The 24,630-nt window shown below is 42.6% G+C and overlaps 1 protein-coding gene across 1 annotated transcript; it reads right to left on the bottom strand.

The window, feature by feature from the left end:
• Positions 1–9,414: 9,414 nt before the first annotated feature.
• LOC147439777 (gibberellic acid methyltransferase 2-like) lies at positions 9,415–15,356 on the bottom strand. The gene is made up of 3 exons (XM_086485547.1): positions 14,466–15,356; positions 14,090–14,371; positions 9,415–9,874 (listed from the first exon to the last, which is right to left on the bottom strand). The coding sequence occupies exons 1-3, from the start codon at positions 15,090–15,092 to the stop codon at positions 9,509–9,511; spliced, it is 1,275 nt and encodes a 424-aa protein (XP_086341673.1). The 5' UTR covers positions 15,093–15,356; the 3' UTR covers positions 9,415–9,508.
• Between the last annotated feature and the right edge of the window lie 9,274 nt (positions 15,357–24,630).

Raw genomic sequence — 24,630 nt, 5'->3', positions numbered from 1 at the left:
GGGGGGGCACTATGGAACACAAGCATAATTCAGGGGTTGCTCAAATGTTTTCCAATCATCTAGAGCAATAATCATTGAGTGAGGGAGATCCATGAAATATCGAGTCCAAGCTAGACTATACTTTCACTTTTCAAGGAGCATTATTGATTGTGAATCGTGTTGAATTCAAAGGTGTGAATCGTGTTGCTATGGAAACATATGAGCGCATAGCTTAATGTATACAATGGCAAGGACCTTAAGCAAAGAAAATTCCATGGGTACATATGGAAGAGTTCCTTATCATCTTTAATCTTCATTTGGCAATAGAATTTAGGCATCAAAGTTCCAAATTTTAATGACTCCCAAGGGTTTCTTCCATCTTTTGACATGGGTGCAACCAAAAAGTGTCGATGCCCGAAAGTATGGAAAGCAATGTCAAGAGTGCTTACAGATGTGTGTTAGAATGTCAAAGCATGTGTGAAGACCCAATGCGGACAAAAGAATTCATGGTGTGTATAACTTATGCGACTATATGGAAATGTCCCTTAGGACATGCAAGTCAAGTTGAGAAGTGGAGGCATGTGGTTAGTGATAAAAAAGAAAAAGGGGTGCGTGGCTTAATTTTCTTACATAAGGAGGGCCGAAGAGTCCTATTCTGTAAATTTTTTGCAAAACTATTTCTTTCTAAAAATGGTAGAGAGGTGAAGGAAAACGCCATTCTAGACGTTTTTGCATCTCACGCACATAAGCTAATTTAACAAGATATTTCAATTGTTGTAATCTGCTAGGTTTTTTAGGCTGCAGACAGGACAAAGAATGAGAGATAGCTTTCAGAGATCCTTTTTGTGTATGCAGTTGGGAAAGAAGCAAGCTTCAACTGCAGCATCTCTGGTGTTCTCTCCCCCATCCCTTCTTCTCTTCTCTTTTCTGATGCAAAGGCATCAGTGTGTGTAGGCTGTGTGTGAGCCCCGTGGGCCAGTTGGTGTGTGTGCAAAGAGAGAGGTTATGTGTGTGGTTGAGAATCGAGAAGCAATTATGAGGATTGAGATGGAGTAAGTTGCACTTTTGTGTGTGATTGTAGACAAGTGTTTGCAATGAAATTTTATTGTTTGATATGTTTTTTCGGGAGGATCGGGGTACTATGATTCCACCTGAGCGATGGAGAGGCATGTATGTGTTGGGGTATAAAGCCCAATGTGGTCGCCCAGGTAAGTGGGCGGGCCGCCAGGTATGTACACATATTCTTTTGTAAAAACCTAATAAGAACTCACTATGCTCTACACATTACAACAGAGCGAGTTCACCATATCGTCATGCTCTTCTTCTCGCACTCTCTCTCGCATCGCACTTCCGCCCGTACTCCTTCAACTGGTATCAGAACTCAAATCGAGGCTCGGGACAGCATTGCAGGAAGCTAGAGTCACCTGCTCAGATTGGAGTGAATTTGACAGGCGAAGACATGGCCCCAAATCCTGTCGAGGAGTCCAAAGGGCTTGGTGTTCTCAGAATTTCATTCTGAGGTCATCTTGGGCACCGTTCGGCTTCGACAAAGTTCTGCGCAGGCCATTTTCGACTACATGGTCTAGGCGGGTGCGGATCCGACTCTGCAAATTTGGGGTTTCGGCCTACGACTGCAGGTGCTTAGGATATCGGCACTCCCAGAGTGTTGATTTATGGTTGTCTACACATCGAAGGATGGCTCACAGTTCTTGGATCCGTGTCACATACGACACGGGCGCATCCACACACAGACTGTAGGCGACATCCACTAGTTCATCAAGTAGCTTGTGTTTGCTGCTTGATATTCCAGATTTCATCCTGACATTGCAGGTACTTCCACATGGGATGTATCGTCAGAGATGATGTATGTCTGTTGAGGGTTTGTTGGCTGTGAGTCACGCAGCAAACAACCGCCGTAGCGGTTACAGCATACAGTGGGAAATTTGTGGATGTATGACTTTGTGGGAAATCTATGTATTGTCAGATTTACTGCAGCCTTTGTTGAGGGTCGAGTGAGGTTTTATTGAGCTGGGGGATTCTCGAATGTTGAGATCCTTTCGGTGATACAGGTCTTGGAGCGATCCCTCGAGCACCCTTAGATAGGCAGCTAGGATGTATTGACTGTGAGTTAGATAGTTGGGATTGTATCTTTGCTTTACTGCCGTTGAGGCATTGTCGCAGTCTATGCTTACAGGATAGTGAGAGACAGTACAGGTGCAGGACAGGTTTACCCACAGCTTACAGTGTTAGAGAGACAATGGTTTTTTAAGTTGTTTTTTGGTCTGTTTTTTGAGTACACTAGAGCCATTTTACAAAGGAGACTCTGCCAAAATTTCTGCAGAATCTGAAGCTTTCTTGGTTCATTTGACAGGTTAATATTGGTTCAGAGGTCAATTTACAGGGGAAACTCTACCGAATTTTTCCCAGGAAAGTAAACTACTGTGAAGTGTAGCTATGGCTGGATCACAGGACACTGCTCTTTACAATATCAAGAAGCTGGATGGAACCAATTTCCCATTGTGGAAGAAGCAGATTTGGCACGTGTTGGTACAAAAGAAGCAGATAAAACCTATAAAGCTCAAGGGGATAAAACCAGAAGATATGGACGAAGATGAATGGAGCAAAATGGATGAATTGGCACTTTCTACCATTATGCTGACTTTGGCAGAAAGCTTTTACTTCAATGTAGCAGACGAGATGTCAGCTTATGAAGCATGGACAAAGCTGAGTGATCTTTATGAGAAGCAGAGTGCACCTTCACAGGTATACTGGCTTAAGAAGCTTGTTGACTTGAAGATGAAAGAAGGGACACCTATGTCCAATCATCTGAATGAATTCAAAACCATCTACAGTCAGTTGTCAGCTCAAGGTGTCAAGTTTGATGAACCTGTTAGAGCTATGTTCCTATTGATCACATTGCCCAAAAGTTGGGACACTTTTCGCACAGCTTTGAGTAATTATGCACCTCTAGATGGTTTGACCATAGCAGGTGCAGAAGGCAGTCTGCTTACTGAAGAAACCAACAAAAAGACAATGGACAAAGGCAATGGAACAGCCTTAGTTGTCAGGGGAAGGACCAAAGAAAAGTACAAAGGTGGAAAGAGGAATCAGTCTCGTAGCAAGTCCCACAGTGCTAAAGGCAAGAGTGACATAGAATGCTACCATTGTGGCAAGAAGGGTCACATGAAAAGAGACTGCAGAGAATGGAAAGCAGAAAAAGGCAAAGAGAAAGCTGAAGACCATGGTGAGAAGAACAAGTCTTCAGTGAAGATTCAAGAAATAAATGTGACAAACATTGTTGCAGAGGATGACAATCTAGTGTCAGGAGACATCTACTTCTTGAAGAATACAATTGGACTCAGCTCTTCTTACAGCATCTGATGGACATGCACTGAGTGACTGGATTATAGACTCAGGGGCATCACTTCATGTGTCTCCAAACAAGGAGTGGTTTACCTCTTATGTGACCACTAAAGATCATGTTCGGCTAGGCAATGGACAGACATGTGAGATCTTAGGTGTTGGAGATGTTTCAGAATGGCTCTTCTTTCACGCTAAAGAATGTGAGACATGTTCCCGCAATTACAAAGAGCTTGATCAGCACAGATTTACTTGATGATGCTGGCTACGTCACCACTTTTGGACAGAACATGTGGAAGATATCCAAGGGTTCTATGACAGTAGCACATGGAGTAAAGTCTAGAGGACTTTACATGATTTATGTATCAAATGTCTCTACAAATGTAATCAATGTAACCGAGCAACCCAACATTTCTTTGTGGCATAGATGGTTAGGACATATGTCCAAGAAGGGAATGGAAATCTTGTCTCGTTCTGGTTATTTGCCTGGCTTTTCATTTAATGATTTTGAATTCTGTGAACATTGTCTGTATGGTAAGAAAACATAGCAGCCACATAAGCATAGAAGCAGTAGAAGAGATACACAGTTGGCACTTGTTCAAAGTGATTTGTGTGGACCTATGCCTAACCTATCTCTAGGGGGAGCTTCTTACTTTATGACATTTATAGATGATTACTCAAGGAAAGTATGGGTTTACTTTCTCAAGCACAAGGATGAAGCGTTTAGTGTTTTCAAAACATTTGTGACACTTGTGGAGAATCAAAGTGGCAAGAAGCTTAAATGCTTACGCATTGACAATGGTGGAGAGTATGTTTCAAAGGCCTTCCAGGACTTTTGTGAGTCAAAAGGTATAAAACGTGAACTTACTGCTCCTTACAATCCTCCTCAAAATGGTATTGCTGCGAGGATGAATAGGACCATACAAGAGAAGGTCAAAAGTATGTTGTCTAATGCACAGCTGCCAAATGGGTTTTGGGGTGAAGCTGTATCAACAGATGTTCATCTTATAAATAGATCTCCTAGCAAGGTTTTGCAAAAGGATTCAGTGGCAAAGATGGTATGGTCAGGCAAGGTGTCCTCATACAAGCATCTCAGAGTCTTTGGCTGTGAGGCATATCCTCACATCCCAAAGGAATTTAGGAACAAACTTGAGCCAAAGAGTAGAAAGTGCATCTTTCTAGGCTATGGTAATTCTGGCCACATGGGGTACATACTTTGGGATCCCGAATCCAGAAAGGTTATCCGCAGCAATGATGTTCACTTTAATGAATCCAAATATCATTCTAAACCAGAGAGGGTTGAGGAGATTAGAAGAGTTGTCTTCCAAGAAGATGGACCTGCACGTGCAAGACTTTTTGTCAGGGCTCAAGAGGAGCAAGGACAGGATAGAGTGGAACAATAGGTTGTGGCTGAGCCTGAGCCACCTATTTTGCATAAATCTGGACGTATCACGCGACCTCCTGATCGGTTTGTTCCATCTATGAACTATGTCATGTTGACTGATTGCAATGAGCCTTCATGTTACAAGGAAGTAGTGCAAATGAAGGACTCCAGGAATTGGCAATTGGCCATGCAGTCAGAGATGACATCTCTGCATAAAAACTAGACATGGAAGCTAGTTAAATTACCACAGGGCAAAAAGGCTCTACCTTGTAAATGGGTTTACAGGTATAAGATCACCGCTCATGATAGTCAGCCAAAGTACAAAGCAAGGCTTTAAGCAAGAACAAGGCATTGACTTTGATGAAGTCTTCTCTCCGGTGGTCAAGATGACTACATGGAGATGCTTTCTTGCATTGGTTGCCATATTAGATTTGGTGTTGCACCAAATGGATGTCAAGACAACGTTCTTGCATGGTGATTTAGATGTGGAAATTTACATGCAGTAGCCAGAAGGGTTTGTTGAGAAAGGCAAGGAAGATTTGGTATGCGAGTTGTTAAAGAGTCTTTATGGCTTAAAACAATCACCGAGGGCATGGTACCATAAGTTCCACAAGTTTATGCTTTCTCAAGGCTACAAACGTAGTGAGTTCGATCACTGTCTATATACAAAAGAAGGCTAAGGATGGCAGTTGGCTAATCATTATTTTGTATGTGGATGACATGTTGATTGCTGGCAAGCACTTGGAAGAAATTTCAGCTTTGAAGTCAAAGATGGCAAAATCGTTTGACATGAAAGACATGGGTGAGGAAGTCATATACTTGGTATGCGCATTAAGAGAGACAGATCAAAGAAGTTGATTTGCATCACTTCTCTACATCTCTTGTATATTAGCTTGCATAGTAGCTTCTCTCACACTTAAAGTACCACATTGGACTTTAAGTGGGAGGTTTTTGGGGTATAAAGCCCAATGTGGTCGCCCAGGTAAGTGGGCGGACCGCCAAGTATGTACACATATTCTTTTGTAAAAACCTAATAAGAACTCACTATGCTCTACACATTACAACAAAGAGAGTTCACCATATCGTCGTGCTCTTCTTCTAGCACTCTCTCTCGCATCGCACTTCCGCTCGTACTCCTTCAATATGTGTTTCCCCCCTTCCACTTATGGTGCCCCCACACAAGAGCACGATGGTTGCTCCTTGGTTAAAGAAAAAGTAGGTTTTGAAGAGGCTAGATAGACAGATTTTGAAGAGTAGGTGTCACTGAATAGACGTGGTCAGGATTTCCAGTTTTCGTTGGGGCTGAAGATGCAAAAATGTAGCTACAAGATTATGGACTATTTCTGCTAGAGAGCAGATTGTCAAGATAAGAAGGTACGATTCAAATTTTTTCACTCTTGGTTCGTGGCAAATCAAAGATATAGGACAATAGTTTGCGTGATGAAGCAAATCTGTGGCAGATACATAGTTGGAAGAGATAAAGCAGAAGCTGGATGGTCTGAAGCAAAGCTTGGATGGAGATTTTTGAGAATTTCAGAGAGAGTTCGAGGCTCTTTGGAGACAGCTTATCAAGGTAACTGTTGTAGAAAATGCTAATTTTTTAAATTTGAGCAAATTCATGGATTACCTGCATGTGAAGGTTCAAGATAAAGTGGAGGTGGATGGACCTGTGTCATATGCGAAAGCGATGATCTTCGTAAGAGGTAGGACGAAGAAGATTTTGAAGAAGCGTCAAGCTAAGCAGGGATAATTGAGTGTGATAGCGCCAATGCTAGTTGAAGTGGTGAATGTGAAGGCGAAGTCGATGCAAGAAAGTGTACCCATGTGAGACGAGCTGAGGGTCCTTTGGTTGCAGAGGGATATCATTAATTCTATGCTCAAGATGCCGGTTAAAGAGGTTCAAGCCCTGCAAGAAGTGCAAGTGATTCCAAATGAGGTGGTAGATGTACAGTCAAGCACATGTATGATTGGTAAAGCTCCATTGGTTTAAGCTAGAGATAAAAAAGTGAAGCTTCCTGATGAGGTTGAAGCGGTGGAGATAGAAGAGATTCCGGATCTCAAAACAAAAGAGAAGGTGAAAACAAGCTCTAGAAATTCGTTGGATGTAGATACGACCTGGGAGACAGATTCTTCCCGTTCGAGGTATGAGGAGTATGATCTCTTGCATGTGGATAAATGTGTAGAAGATGTGTGTGAGGAGCAGGCAGGAGTGCAAGCGACTATAGTGGATGGAAACCAATTGGAAGTATCCAAGTCTACAAATGAGGATATGCAAGTAAAGATGGTACCTTGTGGCTATGATGAAGTGGATCCATGTTCGAGTTCGGTGGATACAGATGGTGATGAAGTTGGACATAATGACTCTACGTGCTTTTATAAAGAGGAATATTTTGTTGATGCTATGCTCTAGGACAATGCGATATGGGTTGATTTTCTTTCTTCTTTATCTGAGGATGTGGTAATGGGACAGTTGCTTAAAGAGCGGGGAGGTGACGTTGACATGCAAGAAGTGATGGTTGAGCCATTTGACCCATTTTTATGGAAGGGCTTGATGATGGTGAGATAGGGGGTGCTACAATTTATAAATACTCGTCGGTGAGGACAATGCCACCTCCCCACCACCATACATGCGTATGGTATATTTTTTCGAGCATGGATGTGATCACGTAATGCATCAATTATGATCCTTTGAACCTATATCTGTACAAGTTTAATCATTTGCGACATCTGCTTGCTTCTACTTTTCCATCCTTGCGAGGATTTGATGATCGATAACTTGTATACATGTGCTTTTGGATTTTTGACACAAAATACAGGTAAAATACTACTCTTCCATTGGATTCAATGGTAATCTACTTCATAAAGGTCACTTGAATTGAACCATTTTCTACAAACTAATTAGTGCATACTAGTTGACATTGCACCACACTTGCATCCATGTCACATGAGATGATCCGAGCCACAACCTCACAATCCTCACCATTAAATGGTTAGATTATGTATTCGACCTTTTCTTATGCACAAATATCTTGTCACTCCATAGGATAAAGGAACTAGCTAGAGACATTTGGTGGAAAAAAGGTACCTTTGGGGGGAATTTTGCAAATATAATCATTTTTAATATTTAGACATTGTACCAGACTCCTCATGAAAAGGTAAAATGGATGATACCACAAACAATATTCAATTTTCCGTTTGGAAAGATTTCACTAGTTGAGGTTTTTTGAAGCATTAGAGACACTCAAGACCTAGTAATGGTACACTTTTCAACAATATGACAGATAAGCAAGATTCTAAATATGCCTTTAAGAAGAATTCGTGGGGAGGGATTGATAATATGACAGATAAGCAAGATTATAAGTATGTCTTTAAGGAGAATCCATGGGGAAGGCTTGGTAAGATGATAAATAAGTAATTAAACGTTTGCAAAAGCAGAATTTAGAAGGAAATTCAAAATTTGGATGGTCACATACAATTGACTCTAAACTAGTTTTGCCTCTTTGTGCCCAAGGTAGGTTTCACCCTTGCTTTTACAAGATATCAAGTAGGGCTAGGCTCACGTTCCACACCACAATATGCACATCAGTAGCAAAATTCTAACTTTCAAAAAAACAAGCAAATTTTTCTACAAAACATAGGCAATGTTGAAAGAAAAATCCTTACCAACCCAAAACAATTAAACTTCTAGGACAAGTTGTATGGTACAAAAACTCTCTAAATTACATCTTGCATGTATCTATTCACTTGTTCCCACTAGTAGAACACTAAAGAAGGTGACTCTCTTATCATCCCAAATAGAAATTGCAAATATATGAGCTTTCACTCAATAGTGACAAGAGTCTATTTAACTTAATGTCGATAAAATAGTAATTAAGCATTGATTAGGTAAATGACAATAATTAATAAGGGTGCTAGATTAGGGGACCCAAATCAAAACCAACTTTAGTAATAATGAGATTTGTACCGACAATCTATGACTCAACCAAGGTGAAGGTTCACTTTGGCATTCTAAAACCATAAAATGAAATGAAGGAAGTGATAAGAGACTCATCACCCGAACAGCTAGACCCAAGTTAGTGGAAGAACTAATAAAATTTCAAATGTATGCCGACCTTTCTTCTCCTCTAAAGCTTGTTTAGAAAGCCAACATCCATGGTACTTTTTTTTTTTTGGGAGTGTATTGTATTAAGCATATCATGAAATTACAAAACAACCTCAAGCTCCGGCCGAGCCTTGAGGTGCTGAAGATTGCAAGATGGATTTCTAATGCCTCTCATCGAAGCTTATCGTAACCGGCTTAACAAAGAAGGTGAACTGTAGTCCTAGGCTTTACTTATCACATAGCATGTGACCCTATACCAATCTTCCAAGTCTTGCGTGTGTCCGAGCGTATAGATTGCCACTCTGCTTTCTTGTATAATCTCTGTGAAGCTTGTCACGTCTAACTTTATCAACCATGGTACTTTAAGGGACGTGTTGGTGTTGTATTTAAATGTTTCTTTTCATCTTTTATTTGCATCTCTGTCAACCCCTTAGTAGAAACTCAACTTTTGATGTGCTAAACATACACAAGAAGAACCATCTTGAAAACTTGTCCTTAGTATTGTTGAGTACCTAGGTGGTAAACACAAATTACTACCTTTTGTTGATTTGAAAACTAATCCAATTTATTTGACTGAGGAGAGAGTCACTATACACCAAAAACAAGCATGCTAGATAGATATCAAAAAACGAGCATGCTAGATACCACATGCTCATGGGAGAACGTGCTTCATAATACAAATTTCAAATTCGTCGCATAATTGCAACAAGAAGATTGTTTCTCCGATAGGTAGAGGCCCTTGCTTGGTTTGAAATGTATGCCTCTAGCCTTTTGAAAAAGATTTTACCCCGTGTCTCACCAAGATGTGCTTCCACCATGGGCCTCACCAAACTAGCTATGAAGGTGGCCCACAACTTTCCAAAGGCTTGTGGATCTTCTAAAAGCTTTTGCTCATCCTCTTGGGGCATCCCAAAGCAATTACTCATAACCTCCAATTTCACAATCTCCAAAACACCAATAAACTCCTCAAGTAGCTTTCCTATCTCACTCTCATGACACATGTAGAATGGTATGTTGAACATATCCCTTTCTTCCTCACTTATGACTCCCTGCAAAATTCAACATTGAATCATTATTGACCAACTTAGATTTATCAAAGCTAATCCACACTTTGATTGCTGATGCTACTATAACCTAAGTTAAATTCAAAGAACCTGTACAACACTCGTGATACAAGAGATGCAATTTTTCATGTTTGTTAACTGCTAAGAATTTTGGTAAGTAGTCATACTTCCTATAAAATTGTAACATTGCAATTTTGAAGCACTGTAAGGCATATACACATGACACTCATATCCATCACAATCCTAGTGAAAGTTAAAAGTTTTCCTCATTTCCAAATGCCTGCTACAAATGCCATAGAGTTGGTCATTATGCTAAGGATTTCCACGAGGTAGAATTTGTCCGCAACGTGTTAATAGGGAGGTCATGCCCGCTATAGTTAACACAAGGCCGAAAGACATGGCGAGAGATTAGGACCTTTCCTGCATTGAGGTGACCGAAGAGAAGGGTAACCCACTGGTGAAGATGCAAGAGGAACCTGTTGCACCTATCACACCATTGAGTTTTGATGTTGTAAGAACAATCCATGAGATCCCAAATAATTATCATACAAGTCTTGAATTCACTATCATCCAAAGGGACCTCAAAGATCTATCCTAGACGTCTTAGATTCATTATCATTCCAAGGGACCTCAACGATCTACCCTACAAGTCTTGAATTCATGATCATGAGCTTCCACTCAAGAGATTGGGGAGCGGGCGCGCGGGGTGGGGGGGGGGAAGAGAGAGAGTGAGTTAATTCGATCATGTTTAAAAGTCACGATCTCATCTTTGAAGCACACACTTCAATTATTATTATAATTATTTTAAAACACACACAATGATATATTAAGCTTACTTACAAGTTATTATTTCAATTTTGGAGTCGCCCTTTAGTTTAGTGGGGGTTTAGCATAAGAAGCAACCTTTTTATTTTATTTTATTGGTGTGGGTTTGAAGGTGCCAATGGTGCTTAAATACACCAATAAACTCTATTTACCTTATAGTAAGACCTTATAGTAAAAACTTGCTTATGATTTTTGTGCTTCATACAGATGCATGCAAGTAGGAGATACAGATGGCATTGCTAATCAAATTCCCAATGTTAAAATCCAACTCAAACCTTGAAACTTGAAGCTCTTAAAAACTACTACATTGGCATATACAAGTCCTCATTATTTCACAACCTCCTAATGTAGCTGGTTTGTCTAACCAAAATTTGTATCATTGCAAGCGCAAGGTCAGCAAAGGGGACAATTAATCTTTTAAATATTGTAGATAAGTTTATTGTGTCCATTATACTATATCTTGGTCGGCATGCAAGCAAGCAAGAGAGAGCTAAAGAGATAATGGGGCAAATAACATTGTCAATGTCCAAGCCAAAGTTAGGCATTTGAAGTAGCATGATTACATTGAAGTCAAAGGAGCATTTCATAATGTAAAGCTCTATGACTACACTAGCATCTATTGGCCCTCATGCTTGAACACCATGCCGACTTAACCAATTGGTGCCATTGGGTTTGGTAGAACTTTCGCCAAGCCTTATAGACCAAGGGTGGACGTTCTCTCTTCTAGATTAGGTGATGATTTACACTACCACACTTCTTGCTTGCAAGATGAAAAACGTTGACTTTCAATAGAAAAAAAGAGAGAAGAGCACAAATGTTGATTCCCAATGCATTCCAAATGTTAAAGCCAATTTTGTAGCCAACTTCACTCTTGAGTGAGGTTTATGCTTACATTAATGCTTTTGGCCTCATGATCTCTTACCCAATTTCTACCATCGAACTTGGTAGCTTTGCTAGCCTAGGGTATTCCAAAAGAAGAATTCTCTCTCTCTCTCTCTCTCTCTCTCTCTCTCTCTCTCCAATAGCTATAAAGCACTCCTAAATCCATTGAATAAGGGCTAAAAAATCTTATGTAATGTGTGAGAATCTACCAAGCCTGGTATTAAAGGAATATTTGTTGCCACTTGCATGTATAATTTTTTTTGAGAAGTTGTGAATCAGTTTTCTGAAACACAAGTGAGTGTATATATGTAGAAAGATAGCATCTATATAATTTTCCACCTTTGTAGTTGTAAGAATAGAAGACATGCATTTTTGAGCCACAACAACATGAGCGTCACATACTAGTCCAATTTTCAACCTTTAATTACTAGAGATGCATTTGGTGACTCTTTGGATGCCATGCCTCGCCACTGGGACTTCGAAAGACTAATTCAACCTTATGTTTTTGGGACTTATTGAGGTTTCAAACTATCGTCACATAACACTTACGTTTAATCTCATATCATATTCTAAGAATGCTTACTATTATCTCTCAAAATTGATGAGTTCTCTATGTCCATAATAACTATAGCCGAGGTTTGCATCTCTCTCTCTCTCTCTCTCTCTCTCTCTGCCCCGCGTCGCATGACCTCCCTTCCTCTCTACCTTCGCCCACAACCGAGGCTTGCACATTCTTTTGGGCAACATCTCTCTCTCTCTCCTCCCTACGACTACAACCAAATCCCTCTCTCTCTCTCTCTCTATGTATGGGCCCCTTCACCATACTTGCCACAACGACGCCTGCTCCCTCTTGCAATTGCCACAACGACGTCTGCTCCCTCTTGCAATTGCGGCACGAGAAAACTCTATCCGCATTGGCCCTCACACATTGCATGTCACGAAGAAAAATATTGCCTCTATGTAGCACCGCACGTGCGCGCTCCCTCAAATCCCTTATTTTTCACTAGCACATTGCTCTACAATCGCATGCGGAAATCGTACTCATCACCTTAATTTAAAGGCCCAACCAGTCATTCGCACTAAACCAGTCCACCACAACCATGTAACATGTTTGTTTCTCTCATGCGATGCTCTACTTATAAAAAAAACTACCGTTCATTGCTCCTCCCTTGCAGCCCCCATCCCTCGTGTAGCCACCGGCCTTTCTTTGAACGAGGTCCTCCCTGACTTGATTGGTGCACGTGCCCGCTGCCTCATCTGTCTGTTGTTGGTGCTCCGTGACGTGACAATGCCAGTTGTCACCCAGCTCTCTACGTCTCTGACCACCAAAGAATCTCTCTCTCTCTCTCTCTCTCTCTCTCTCTCTCCACACTTATAAGAGAGAGAGGTTTTCTTTTTTCTTTAACCAAACCGAGGTATCTTGTGAGATTCCCCCCAATGAGACATGCGTGCCAACCTACTACTGGACCTTCACATAGAGATGAAGTCTTTTGACATTCCATTTACATGGGCTTATCATTCCCAAACTCACCCTTCACTTATGCATTTGAGATCTCTTTGAAAGGATTTATATTTTTCCGAGATTGGGGAGTCTACCTCGCTCTATCTCCCTCTTGAATAACAGGTCTTGAGTTCAACTCTCCTCGTCGGCTAGATCTTTAAGGTCTCTTGGGATAATTTCCTACTACGTTAAAACTCTCTTCTTCTTCTTCTTCGTCTCCCCTCCACATATCATATTGTGCTTTTTTCTCCCCAAAGCTCCCATGAAAATCTCATTAGATTCTTGTTAATCAAGCATGTAAAAAAAATTTGGCGCACCTGTACTATAACCATTGGATGTGGAGAATTCGTGCAAAACAACAGTAACAAAATTACCTCCATCTTGTGTGATCACCCAAGGTAGAGGATGCAAAATTCAGAAAAGTTGTTGGCGCGCTCATCTGGACCCACCCTTATTACGCCATATCTGATTAGATGGCTTGTTGGGAAGGGAGATCAAAAGGGAGAGGGAATGCCAGAGTCATACGAGGCCGGGGAACAACGTGACCTAGGCTAGGATAGGTGGCAATGAACATGCTTGGTGTAGGTGGAAGGGACAACCCGATGGAGGTGGTTTAGGACAACAATTGTAAATTCGTATGGGTGAACGCATCCGAGTTCAAATCCAACTATTCTAACATACCTTAAAGTTTTAAGTATTTACAAACACAAGTATGGAAAGTCTATTATTGTTCAACCTATTACAAATTCAACCATAATACTTACTAGTATGGCCGGCCGCCTTCGGCGGTCTCTCTCTCTCCCCCTCTCTCCCTCTTTCACGTGCAAAGGGGCTTTTTTTAGTTTTGGACTTTAGTCTTCAGGTCACAGATTGCGACACGTGTAAAGGGCTTCCCCTTCCGCCATATTATGTTAGTAGATATGATGCCAAGTATGCAAGGTATGCCTTTCATTAAATTCTAATACTCGAAAAATAAAAGAACTAGGTCTTACCTCAGACACCAGCTCTGACCAGGTAGACTCGAAAAAGCCTGTCCAAAGGTCTATGCGAGGATCATAGAAAGGTCCCGATGGGTGTTGTTCGGCTCTGCAAGGGAGGAGGATGAAGAGAATGCCGCCCTTGACAAGCTCTCGAGCCCTAGTTTGGAAGAAGCCCCTCATGTCTTTTTGATATTGGGAGGCAAAAGCCTCTATGACTTTGGGCCTTTGCCCATTCAACCATATAGACCCTCCATTCCAAGCAGGAGAGCTTCTATCTAGAACTTGAGGGGGCACCTATGCAAAACAACCATGTAAAGGATATACATTCAAGTACCAAAAACAAAAAATGCAAGCCAAATGCATTCATGTTGCCCAATGCTTTACTTACTTGAGAAAGCCAATGCAGTGAGTAGGCTGACATTGCAAAGTGCAAACTGCTAGTGGGAAACAGGGGGCCATGGAACGATCCTGCGATAGCGCCGGTGAAAATTCGGCAAGATGCGCTCATGTGGTCGCCCATTTCCTGCAGGAAACCTTGGAGAGACTGAAATAAAGAGTTAAAGTTGTTGGCAGGCAGATCAGAGAAGAGGTACTGCATTTCCAAGGGCATTTCTAAGGATCGGCCCATGCCTTTGATGAAGAGCCTGTTGTGCAAGCCCTGAAGGATGAAGGCGGCGTAGTCGAGGGTGTTGCGGCCATGTGAGCATCCGAGATCGGCAATGGCGAGGCGCGGCGGCGGTGTGGATAGGCCGGCGTGCGGTCCGCTGTCAGCAGCGGGTATGGCTGAAGCCACAATTATATCCGGCCTGTGCTCATGATGCTGAGCTGCAAGTTGAAGGGAATGGATGATGAGGGGGGATTGGCAGAGAAGATCCAAGGCCTGGGAGAGATGGGGCCGTGTGTAGACGCGGAAGATGAAATTCTGAGGGGATGAGGAGTTGGCGTAGCTGTCCTCACCGCTTCCACCTTGCATACACCAAATGCGTGTGCCTCCTACTCTATCCACCATTCCCATCTCTCTCTCTCTCTCTCTCTCTCTCTCTCTCTCTCTCTTTAGATCTCTCTCAAATTCTTATGCTGAAAATTCTCTGCTCTCGTCGTTGCTCTCTACAGAACTCGAAGTCGCCTCTCTCCCTGAGTCTCTCTCTCTCTCTCCCCCACCCCTTGGCGCACACACACACACACACTGACACACCGTCTCCATCTCACGTGCGCATTGCGAGGGTCAATGCCACTTAATGCACGTGAAATGTAAGCCCGGGTTCAGACGAACCCAGGAGACAGCAGGATCTATACTAGTCTATACTTTATACTAGTCGGCCGGGTTCAGACGAACCCAGGAGACAGCAGGATCTATACTAGTCTATACTTTATACTAGTCTATATCTATCTATACTTTATACTAGTCTATATCTATCTATACTAAGTATAAAAAGGGGGAGGGATTCCGTCCCCCCCCCCCCCCCCCCCCCCTTCCCCGGACATGTGGCGCAATTTGCTGCTCCGGCCAGTGGCGCCTGCAAACCCGGTAACACAAGGAGACACATTGTCAACTGTGTACACAGAGAGAGAGAGAGAGAGAGAGAGAGAGAGAGAGAGAGAGAGAGACGACCGTCAAAGTTATCTGCCGATTTAAATGCTCGCGAGCTGCGGATCTCTGACGGTCTGTCCTTGGTGGCTCAAGACTTCGTGGACATTGGACTCCTCACTACTCAGTCTTCACTGCTCAGCTTGTCGATGACGGGGGCCTGCACGCACCCTTTTGGAGAGCTGAGACTATTGCCTCGCAGGCGATTCTCTCTCTCTCGTCAGCTAGATCTTTAAGGTCTCTTGGGATAGTTTCCTACGACGTTAAAACTCTCTTCTTCTTCTTCTTCTCTCTCTCTCTCTCTCTCTCTCTCTCTCTCTCTCTCTCTCTCTCTCTCTCTCTCTCTCTCTCTCTCGGAGTCTCGCTTCAAAGTTTAAATTGCGTTACTGCTGCAATCAGTGTTGGCGAAAAACCATTTTCCTAAACATAAAAAACTCTTTTCTTGAATTTTCCACAAGGAAAATGCGCACCAGCTGTAAAGGGAGAGAAAGAATTATGATCTGGACGCGCTGCAGCAATATGCTGAAGGTAGTGGGAGAAGCTGTCGACGATCGGGTCGTGGGAACAAGGTAAAAAATCCCTTGCAGCGGGGTCCAACGTTCTTTGCTTGGAGAAACCAGAAATCGAAATCGTGGCTGACGTTGTGTAATCATAGGATTGAACCCGCGGGTTAACTACTGGCTTCAACATCAAACAAACATGATGAAATGGCAAAAGAGTGAGGAATTAGAGGATAAGTAAACTGAATATGAGTCTCTAAAACCTGACAGTCGTATAATTAGCTATTTTTAATGGCAAAGAAGGAATTAGGTCTCCCCAATCTAAAAATAAAATAAAATTCTTTCAAAACATATTAAGTACATAAGTGAAGGCCCGCCACTGAAGGGTGAGTTTAGGAAATGAAAAGATGGATGAAGTGTTGGAATTACGGTTGCAAAGAAACGCACACAGCTTGGAGAAGACGAAGGAAGCTCAAGGCACACAATAGAGAGTGTATTACTTGGTGTGCAATGGAAAGATAGATAGCCCTAGAGTGATGGGCGTATATACAATGCACGGGGGAAAAAACCTCCTAAAGAGGGAAAAAATGCCCCGGCGGTCCTAGTGTGTTCACACACATCACTACCACATGTATATGGTAACAAATCCCCCCTGGAGTGATGCGATGAACAAGAGCTGGCACATGAGTAAAGGGAAGTGCCATGCCCTGAGGACAGGATGAGTCCACAAAGGGGAGTAAGCCCAAAGCTTTGCGGAAAGCTTCAAGCTTCTCACGAGACAATGCCTTTGTGAAAAGATTTGCAAGGTTGTCCTGTGTTGGCACATAAGCCAAGCTGATCTCTCCCGCTGAGAGCCTCTCCCTGACATAGTGGTAATGCACCTCAATGTGCTTTGTGCGAGCATGAAAAACTGGGTTCCTCGCAACTGCCAATGCGCTCTGACTGTCAGTGTAGATAGTGTTGGCAATGTCCTATCCAACACCCAAATCAGCCATAAGGCGTCTGAGCCATACACACTCAACCGTAGCTGTGAAGACTGCCCTGTACTCAGCCTCACAACTCGAAGTGGCCACAGTAGGTTGCTTCTTGCTCAACCATGATATACATGAACTGCCAAGCATGAAACAAAAACCACTTGTGCACACTCACGTGTCAAAACAATCAGCCCAATCTGAGTCCGAAAAAGCATGTAAGTCTGGCGGCAATGATCCCCTCTTGGGATAAAACAAGCCAAGATGTAAAGTGCCATAAGGTAGCGGAAAATCCTCTTGACAGCCTGCCAATGCTTAGACCCTGGGCTATGCATAAATCCGGTGACCTGTGAGACTGCAAACTGAATATCCGGTCTCGTGTTGCATACATAAATGAGGCAGCCAACAGCAGTTTGGTAAAGAGTGACATCAGCAGGATCGCCAACATCATGTAGACTCAACTTCAAACCTGTTTCCATGGGAGTGGCAATAGGTTTGCAATCCTCAAGTCCAAACTTACATAGCAATGTCTCTATGTAACTTTTCTGACACAAGGCAATACCACCATCACATTGCTTAAACTGTATACCCAAGTAATGATGCAACAGCCCCAAATCTTTCATCTTGAAAGTAGCATTCAAATCAACCTTAAATTCACCAATATGTCTCTCATTTGGTCCATTGATCAACAAATAAAGAACCACAACGAGAAATACATCACCCTCACGCTTTACATACAATGTGCTTTTTGTTGGACTGTTACGAAAGCCTTGTTTGACCAAATGAGTGTCAGCTTTCTCATACCAAGCATGAGGAGATTGCTTCAACCCACACAAAGCCTTGTTACATTTGCACACTTTGTCCTCTTGTCCTTTTATGACAAAACCGCGAGGCTACGTTACATAAACTTCCTCAAATATGTCACCATTCAAGAAAGCAGTAACAATGTCTGATTGATGTACATCCCAACCAAAATGAGCTGCCAATGCACATAGAAAACGCACAGTAGTCATACGACAAGTGGGAGCAAAAGTTTCTTCTAATCTATGCCTTTTTGCTGTGCATAACCCTTTGCAACAAGTCGAGCCTTATGGCGATCAATCTCACCATCCGGCTTGCGTTTCAACTTGTAAACCCACTTCGTACCAATGGCCTTTTTGCCAGGAGGCAAATCACATAAAGTCCATGTGTCATTCTCTATAAGTGCATCATATTCTCATTGCATGGCAGCCTTCCAATTTTCTGAATTCTGTGCTTCATCAAAAGACAGAGGCTCCTCAACATCATGTAAACTAGACACAGCCAAAGCATAACAATCTGATGCATAAGATGCATGGCGAGAGCCTGAACGAGTACGACTAGACAAAGGTGCATCCAATTTACTGTCACGCAAAGTGTTCACCAGCCATTTAGGCATACCTCTAGCCTGCTCATTTTCAATCCTTTCCTAATCAAGTACATCATGTACATCTGCATCAGTAATAGGCTGATCTAGAACATTTTCAGAAACCCCCATAGGCTATACATTTGCCTCATTAGAACTTACATTCGTATTTCCACCACTGAAAAGAGGCAACAAAGTGTCATAAATGTCATGTGAGCTTACATTACTGTCTCTAGTACATGACAGCAAGGGCTGAACAGAATCTTCCACAAACACTACATCCCGTGAAACCAGAATACGTTTTGTTTGCGGATGATACAACCTGTAACCTTTGCTTTCAGCACTATAACCAACAAAAATACATTTGACAGCCTTATCATCCAATTTTCTGCGTTGCACTTCTGGCACCAAAGCATATGCCAAACAACCAAAAACACGCATGTGCTCAATAGAAGGCTTTCTATCATGCCATGCTTCATATGGAGTAATAGACTGCAAAGCTTTCGTAGGACACGTGTTAAGTACATAAGTGGCACACATGATGGCCTCAAGCCAAAAAGAATGCGGCAAAGCTTGACTTTTGACCATACATCGTGCCATTTCCATCAGTGACCTGTTTTTCCTCTCAGCAACACCATTTTGCTGAGGTGTATAAGGCACTGTACATTGGTGTTTTATCCCACAACTAGCCAGAAATGCATTAAATTCATGAGACATATTCTCCCCCCCTCGATCGGAACGGAGGGTGCCCATAGTACATTTCGAGACATTTTCAGCCATAGCCAGAAATTGTTTGAAGCACATAAAAACTTCGGACTTCGCTTTAAGCGGAAATACCCATGCATGCCTGGAGTAATCATCAATGAAAGTCACGAAGTACAGGTAATTGCCCAAGGACGGAGTTTGCATGGGCCCACAAACATCACTATGCACAAGCTGCAACCTGCATGTGGCCCGGACTGAACCATCCTTTGGAAATTTATAACGCTGCATCTTACCCAAAATACAGCCTTCACAAACATGTTTGATAGGTGCTTCAAGAGGCGGCAAAGAAGCAACCATATCAGATTTCTGCAAACGCAGCAAACTAGCAAAATTCAGATGACCAAACGTGCATGCCAAAGTTTTGCATCTGAAATAGCCCTTGAATCTGCAATAGCATTTGCAAAATTTTGTCCACACTTGTCATACAAAGTGAGCTTATACTGCCCACGGCACAAAAGCCCAGATGCAACAATTTCATCACCAAAACCGAGATCATGAATTGTACATCTGTCATCCACAAATTTGACTACAAGTCCAAGTCTAGCAAGTGCGGATACAGACAAGAGATTCTTCTTGATCCCAGGTACATAAAGTGCATCAACAAGTGTGAAGGAACTGCCATTAGCAGCAATGAGCACAATCTTTCCAACTCCCTGAACTGGATAAGAGGCGTTGTTGGCACAAGTGACTGAATTCCCATGAGGGACAGACTCGAGAGAGGTAAACAATTCACGATGTGAGGTAACGTGCTTTGTAGCACCACTGTCAAAATACCACACATGTGAATCTGCAGCAAGTGACAAGCATGCATCATGGATAGCAAGATTGTAAGTGCACTCTGCGCTAAAAGCCCATTCTGCATCAACATCAGCAACACAGTCTCCTTTCACAGAAGACTCAACAATGGCTGCATTTGTAGTGGAACCAGCATTTGGAGTGGAACCACCCTCTTTCTTCTTAGCCTCTTTGGCCTTCAACTTAGGACCTGACTTGATCAAGTGATCAGTGGCTTTACAATAATGGCAACGCACCTTCTTTTTTCCCTTATCACCAGAATTTCCAGATGAAGTACTGCCAGCAGAAGCATTAGGAACATAATTTTTGCCACTCGCAGCAGAACCATAAGAAGTGGCTTCATTGCTGTTACCACCCTTTCTTTGAGAAGCAATAAAAGGTTGTTCAACTGCACGCTGTCTAGTCCTGTTTTTTCTGGACAGTGACTCTTGCAATAGCAATGTGCATAATGCATCAAACTTGACAACTTCTGGATTTCCTTGGGTCATCAGTCTCCAAGTACTAGCAAAAGTCTGGTAGGAATCTGGTAAGGCATCAAGAACAGTCTGCACAAGGGAACTGTCTGAAATGACTTCACCTGCAGAAATAAGCTGCTCATTGATATCCTTGACACTAGCAAGGAAAGTGTCCATATCATCTTCCTCATGCATAATCTTCGACTCCAGCTCTTTACGCAGCAAAGCAATTTTAGCCTCATTGCGGCTTGCATAAAGACCTGCTAAAATATCCCAAGCCTGTTTTGCTGATTTTGTTGAACGGATGTGAGGAACAATGGTGCGCTTCACAGACAACGCAATCAATGCATGAGCCTGCGCATCCTTAACATCCCAACGAGCTTGTTCTGCAGTAGGCAAAACAACTCTAACAGCTGCAATCCTTGCAGCAAAACCTGCAACATCCTCAACATCGCCTACATCCTCAGAACCAGGACGTACATCAATGCCTTGCACAATGTTCCAGACACCCTTTGACACAAGAACGTGTTTCATCATATAAGCCCACATAGGGTAGTTGTCCCCATCCAACCTGTCCTCAGCAGCAAACATCTTGAACACATCTGTGTTGTTGTTGTCAGCCATGGTAAATGTTGCACCTGATGTGAAAACTGCCCGAAAATAGGAGAAATGGAGTGGGAACAACCTGTGCTATATAGCACAAACCGTAGAAGACTATAAGGTACCTGTTATACAGAAAACGGCACTGACAGAAATTCTGCACAAAATGACGAAATAGCCTGTGCAGTACTGCCTGTAGTGGAAACGGAGGCCGAAATGAGCCCAAATCAAAATTCTGAGCAGACCAAGCTCTTTGAGCTTACCCAAAAATTTTGTCGACCTACGAACGCTCGCCAAAGCTCACTGAAATCCGAGAAAGTGAGCAGGCGTGTGCTGGAGCAGCTGGCGACTAAGCCCGGGAGGACGTGACCTACTCTGATACCGATTGTTGGAATTAGGGTTGCAAAGAAACGCACACAGCTTGGAGAAGACGAAGGAAGCTCAAGGCACACAATAGAGAGTGCATTACTTGGTGTGCAATGGAAAGATAGATAGCCCTAGAGTGATGGGCGTATATACAATGCACGGGGGAAAAAACCTCCTAAAGAGGGAAAAAATGCCCCGGCGGTCCTAGTGTGTTCACACACATCACTACCACATGTATATGGTAACATGAAGGTGGAAAGTCAAAAGACCAATGAAGGTGGAAAGTCAAAGACAAATGAAGATGGAAAGTCAAAAGAGCTTTTGTATTCATATAAATAGATGTTTCTCTACTCTTTCATTTTTCCTTCGGCGTTTTCCTTGCGTACGCTCTCTCTCTCTCTCTCTCTCTCTCTCTCAATATTGTATTCATCTTTATTGTTGCAAATCTATGTGTTTTGTCATTGCCTGTCATTACATGCTATAGATTAACGCATCGTTTTTCTTGTTTTTGAGTGGAATCTTGGAATTAGGAGCACCATTTAATTTTTTTGAAGCCATTAAAAATACATTTTAAAATTTAAAAGTAGGAGCACTATAGAAGGGTAATAACATTTAAAATCTAAGCTGGCTTTCTGAAAGGAAGTTTTTCTCCGTTTTTCAATTTTTTACACTATTTTTTCTATAGAGGGATAACGTTTAAAATCTGAGCCGAATTTCTGAGAGAAAATTTTCCTCCGTTTTTTGATTTTTTACACTATTTTTCTCTGTTATAGGGAGAAATTTCTCCTTTTGCGTTTGCCCTCAACCAGCCATTTTGAAATAAAAAATGACACAATATTAAGCTGAGATATATTTTTCCCGAACATTGGTTGCAAGTCATCTGGGAAGAGCCGATCGTAATTTCTCCATGGCTGCGAACTTTGGATGCACGAGTTGCCACAATAGTCCCCAAGTACATGCAGCAACAAGAAGTACCACCTTGCTATTTTGGGCCACCTGTACCTAATTTGCACCGACACTCACAGCCACCGAAACCTTAAGTTGAAGGCACACTATTTTTCTCTATTTTAGGAGGGAATTTCTCCTTTTACGCTTGCCCTCAATCGACATTTGAGCAGAGACACATTTTTCCCGAACACTGATCTGTTGAAATCGGGGTTGTGGTCATACTGAATGCCCACGTTCATGCCGAGTGCCATCCCTTCCACACGCTTATCTGCATCAAAGATCTCCATTGATTGAGCCGTTCATAGGCAGAGTTCTCTCAAACTCTCCCCCCTCTATCTGGTGCCTTCAAATAGCGGAGTTCTCTGCCTGAACATTTTATGTGTGTGTGTGTGTGTTTGAGAGAGAGAGAGAGAGAGAGAGAGAGAGAGAGAGAGAGAGAGAGAGAGAGAGAGAGAGAGAGAGAGAGAGAGATTTTCAGCACTCAGCAGCTTTCTCTTTCTCTGCCGTTTAAAAATGTGCATGAGCTACACTTATGCACCGAAGATCTCCATTGATTGAGCCAATCATAGGGAGAGTTCTCTTCCCCCCCCGACAAGTGTTGACACCTGCTCTATTTGGTGTCTTCAGGCAACGGTGTTCTCTGTGTGAACCCTGTGTGTGTGTGTGTGTGTGTGTGTGAGAGAGAGAGAGAGAGAGAGAGAGAGATTTTCAGCACTCATCACCTTGCTCTTTCTCTGTCGTTTTGAATGCGCATGAGCTGCAAGTCATCCCTCCTCTCTAACCTCGGTCCTCGACGGCTCAGACTTCATGGCCCAATTTGGAGAAGATCAATAATTAGCAGCTAACTAACACTTGCGCCTTGAAGGTATTTGCCATTACACAAGGTTCTTGAAAGAAAGCCTCGTGCTTAGCACTACCTTGGTCGACATGTATCCCAAATGTGGTGCACTTCATAAAGCACAAAAAGTGTGTGAGGAGCTTCCTATCCACGATGTTGTCTCTTGAAATGCACTATTTGCGGGATATGTTTAACTTGGGTAGGACCAAGAAGCTCTGTGCAGTTTTTGGTAGATGCAAAAGCGAGATTCTCGCTCGATGCAATCACGTTCTCTTGCATCATGAGGGCAAACATGGCAAGGCGAAGGGCTGCGATGAGACGTCTGTAGCTCGAGCTCTATGATGGGCGGAAGGGAAGGTGTAATGGAAATGGCCTATGAACTTTGAGAGCAGCGGAATTAGGAAATTAGATGAAGCACTTTTGTGAGATTACTTTTGTGAGCATAACGGGTGAACTTAATTGATGGTAGCAACATAAACATGGTACTTAGTTAACTTGGCATGAACAATACTTTTGCAAGAGAGAGAGTTTAGAGAACATGACAATAGCTGAGGACCGGATTCATACGGAGCCGGTCCCCCTTCCAATAGGCATTTGTATTATAGTTTCTCCCATCAAGAGAGACTTCGTACAATACAATCTTTGTGTTCCTTGTGACCTTGGTGATGCAATGAAGACGGAAAGCTTCATGCATCACAAGCATAACATAAACTTTGTAGAAAACATTAACTATTCCAAGCCTTAGTCTCAAGGCCTCAAACACCTTCGAAAGTGGAGAGAGCTAGCGGGGAATGAGAGTAGGGAAGAGGAAGAAGAAACATTCCATAAGAGAAAGAAATAGTTCCTCACTTATCATCACTCTTCTTGCTAGCATACATAATAGCATAGTAATGAAGATGAAGAAGATGGAAAGCTTAAGCATTGAAGCATGGCTCTTGGTTGGATTTGCATTCCATAGCCAAGAGTGTTGGTGTAGGCTTTCACTTCTCACAAGCTTGGAGAAGGAGGTGGAGTTTTTCAACTTTCACCAAGTGAGAATGAATCCACAAAATGAGTGTGTGTGTGTGTGTGTGTGTGTGTGTGTGTGTGTAGTGTATATCTCCCCCCCTTGCTTCCTTGGGGCGAGTTGTAGCTTTTACACACGTTTCAAGCTCATTGGACCCCTCTCCCCCCTAGCAATTCACATGGAGCATGCATTCAAGTACATGGGTAGTCTTTGGACAAGCGCCCTCCTTACCCCTTAGAGAGAGAGAGCTTGAAAATATCTAGATATTTGTTGGATGGAAATAGAAGCTCATTGGACCCCTCTTTAGCCCAACCAATAGCATTCAAGCACACCATGT

Source organism: Adiantum capillus-veneris, chromosome 16, assembly GCF_014529385.1.
Source record: "Adiantum capillus-veneris isolate H3 chromosome 16, ASM1452938v2, whole genome shotgun sequence".
Classification (NCBI taxonomy): Eukaryota; Viridiplantae; Streptophyta; class Polypodiopsida; order Polypodiales; family Pteridaceae; genus Adiantum; species Adiantum capillus-veneris.
The sequence above is the reverse complement of the archived record's forward strand: the minus strand, read 5'-3'. Positions and strand labels throughout refer to the sequence as shown.

What these genes read in the sequence shown, in the direction of transcription:
- LOC147439777 (XM_086485547.1), bottom strand. Translation starts at nt 15,092, where the DNA reads ATGGGAATGGTGGATAGAGTAGGAGGCACACGCATTTGGTGTATGCAA. An exon ending in CACTGCATTGGCTTTCTCAA is followed by an intron (nt 14,372 to 14,465) that starts GTAAGTAAAGCA and finishes TGTTTTGCATAG; the next exon opens with GTGCCCCCTCAAGTTCTAGA. An exon ending in GGTCAGAGCTGGTGTCTGAG is followed by an intron (nt 9,875 to 14,089) that starts GTAAGACCTAGT and finishes TGAATTTTGCAG; the next exon opens with GGAGTCATAAGTGAGGAAGA.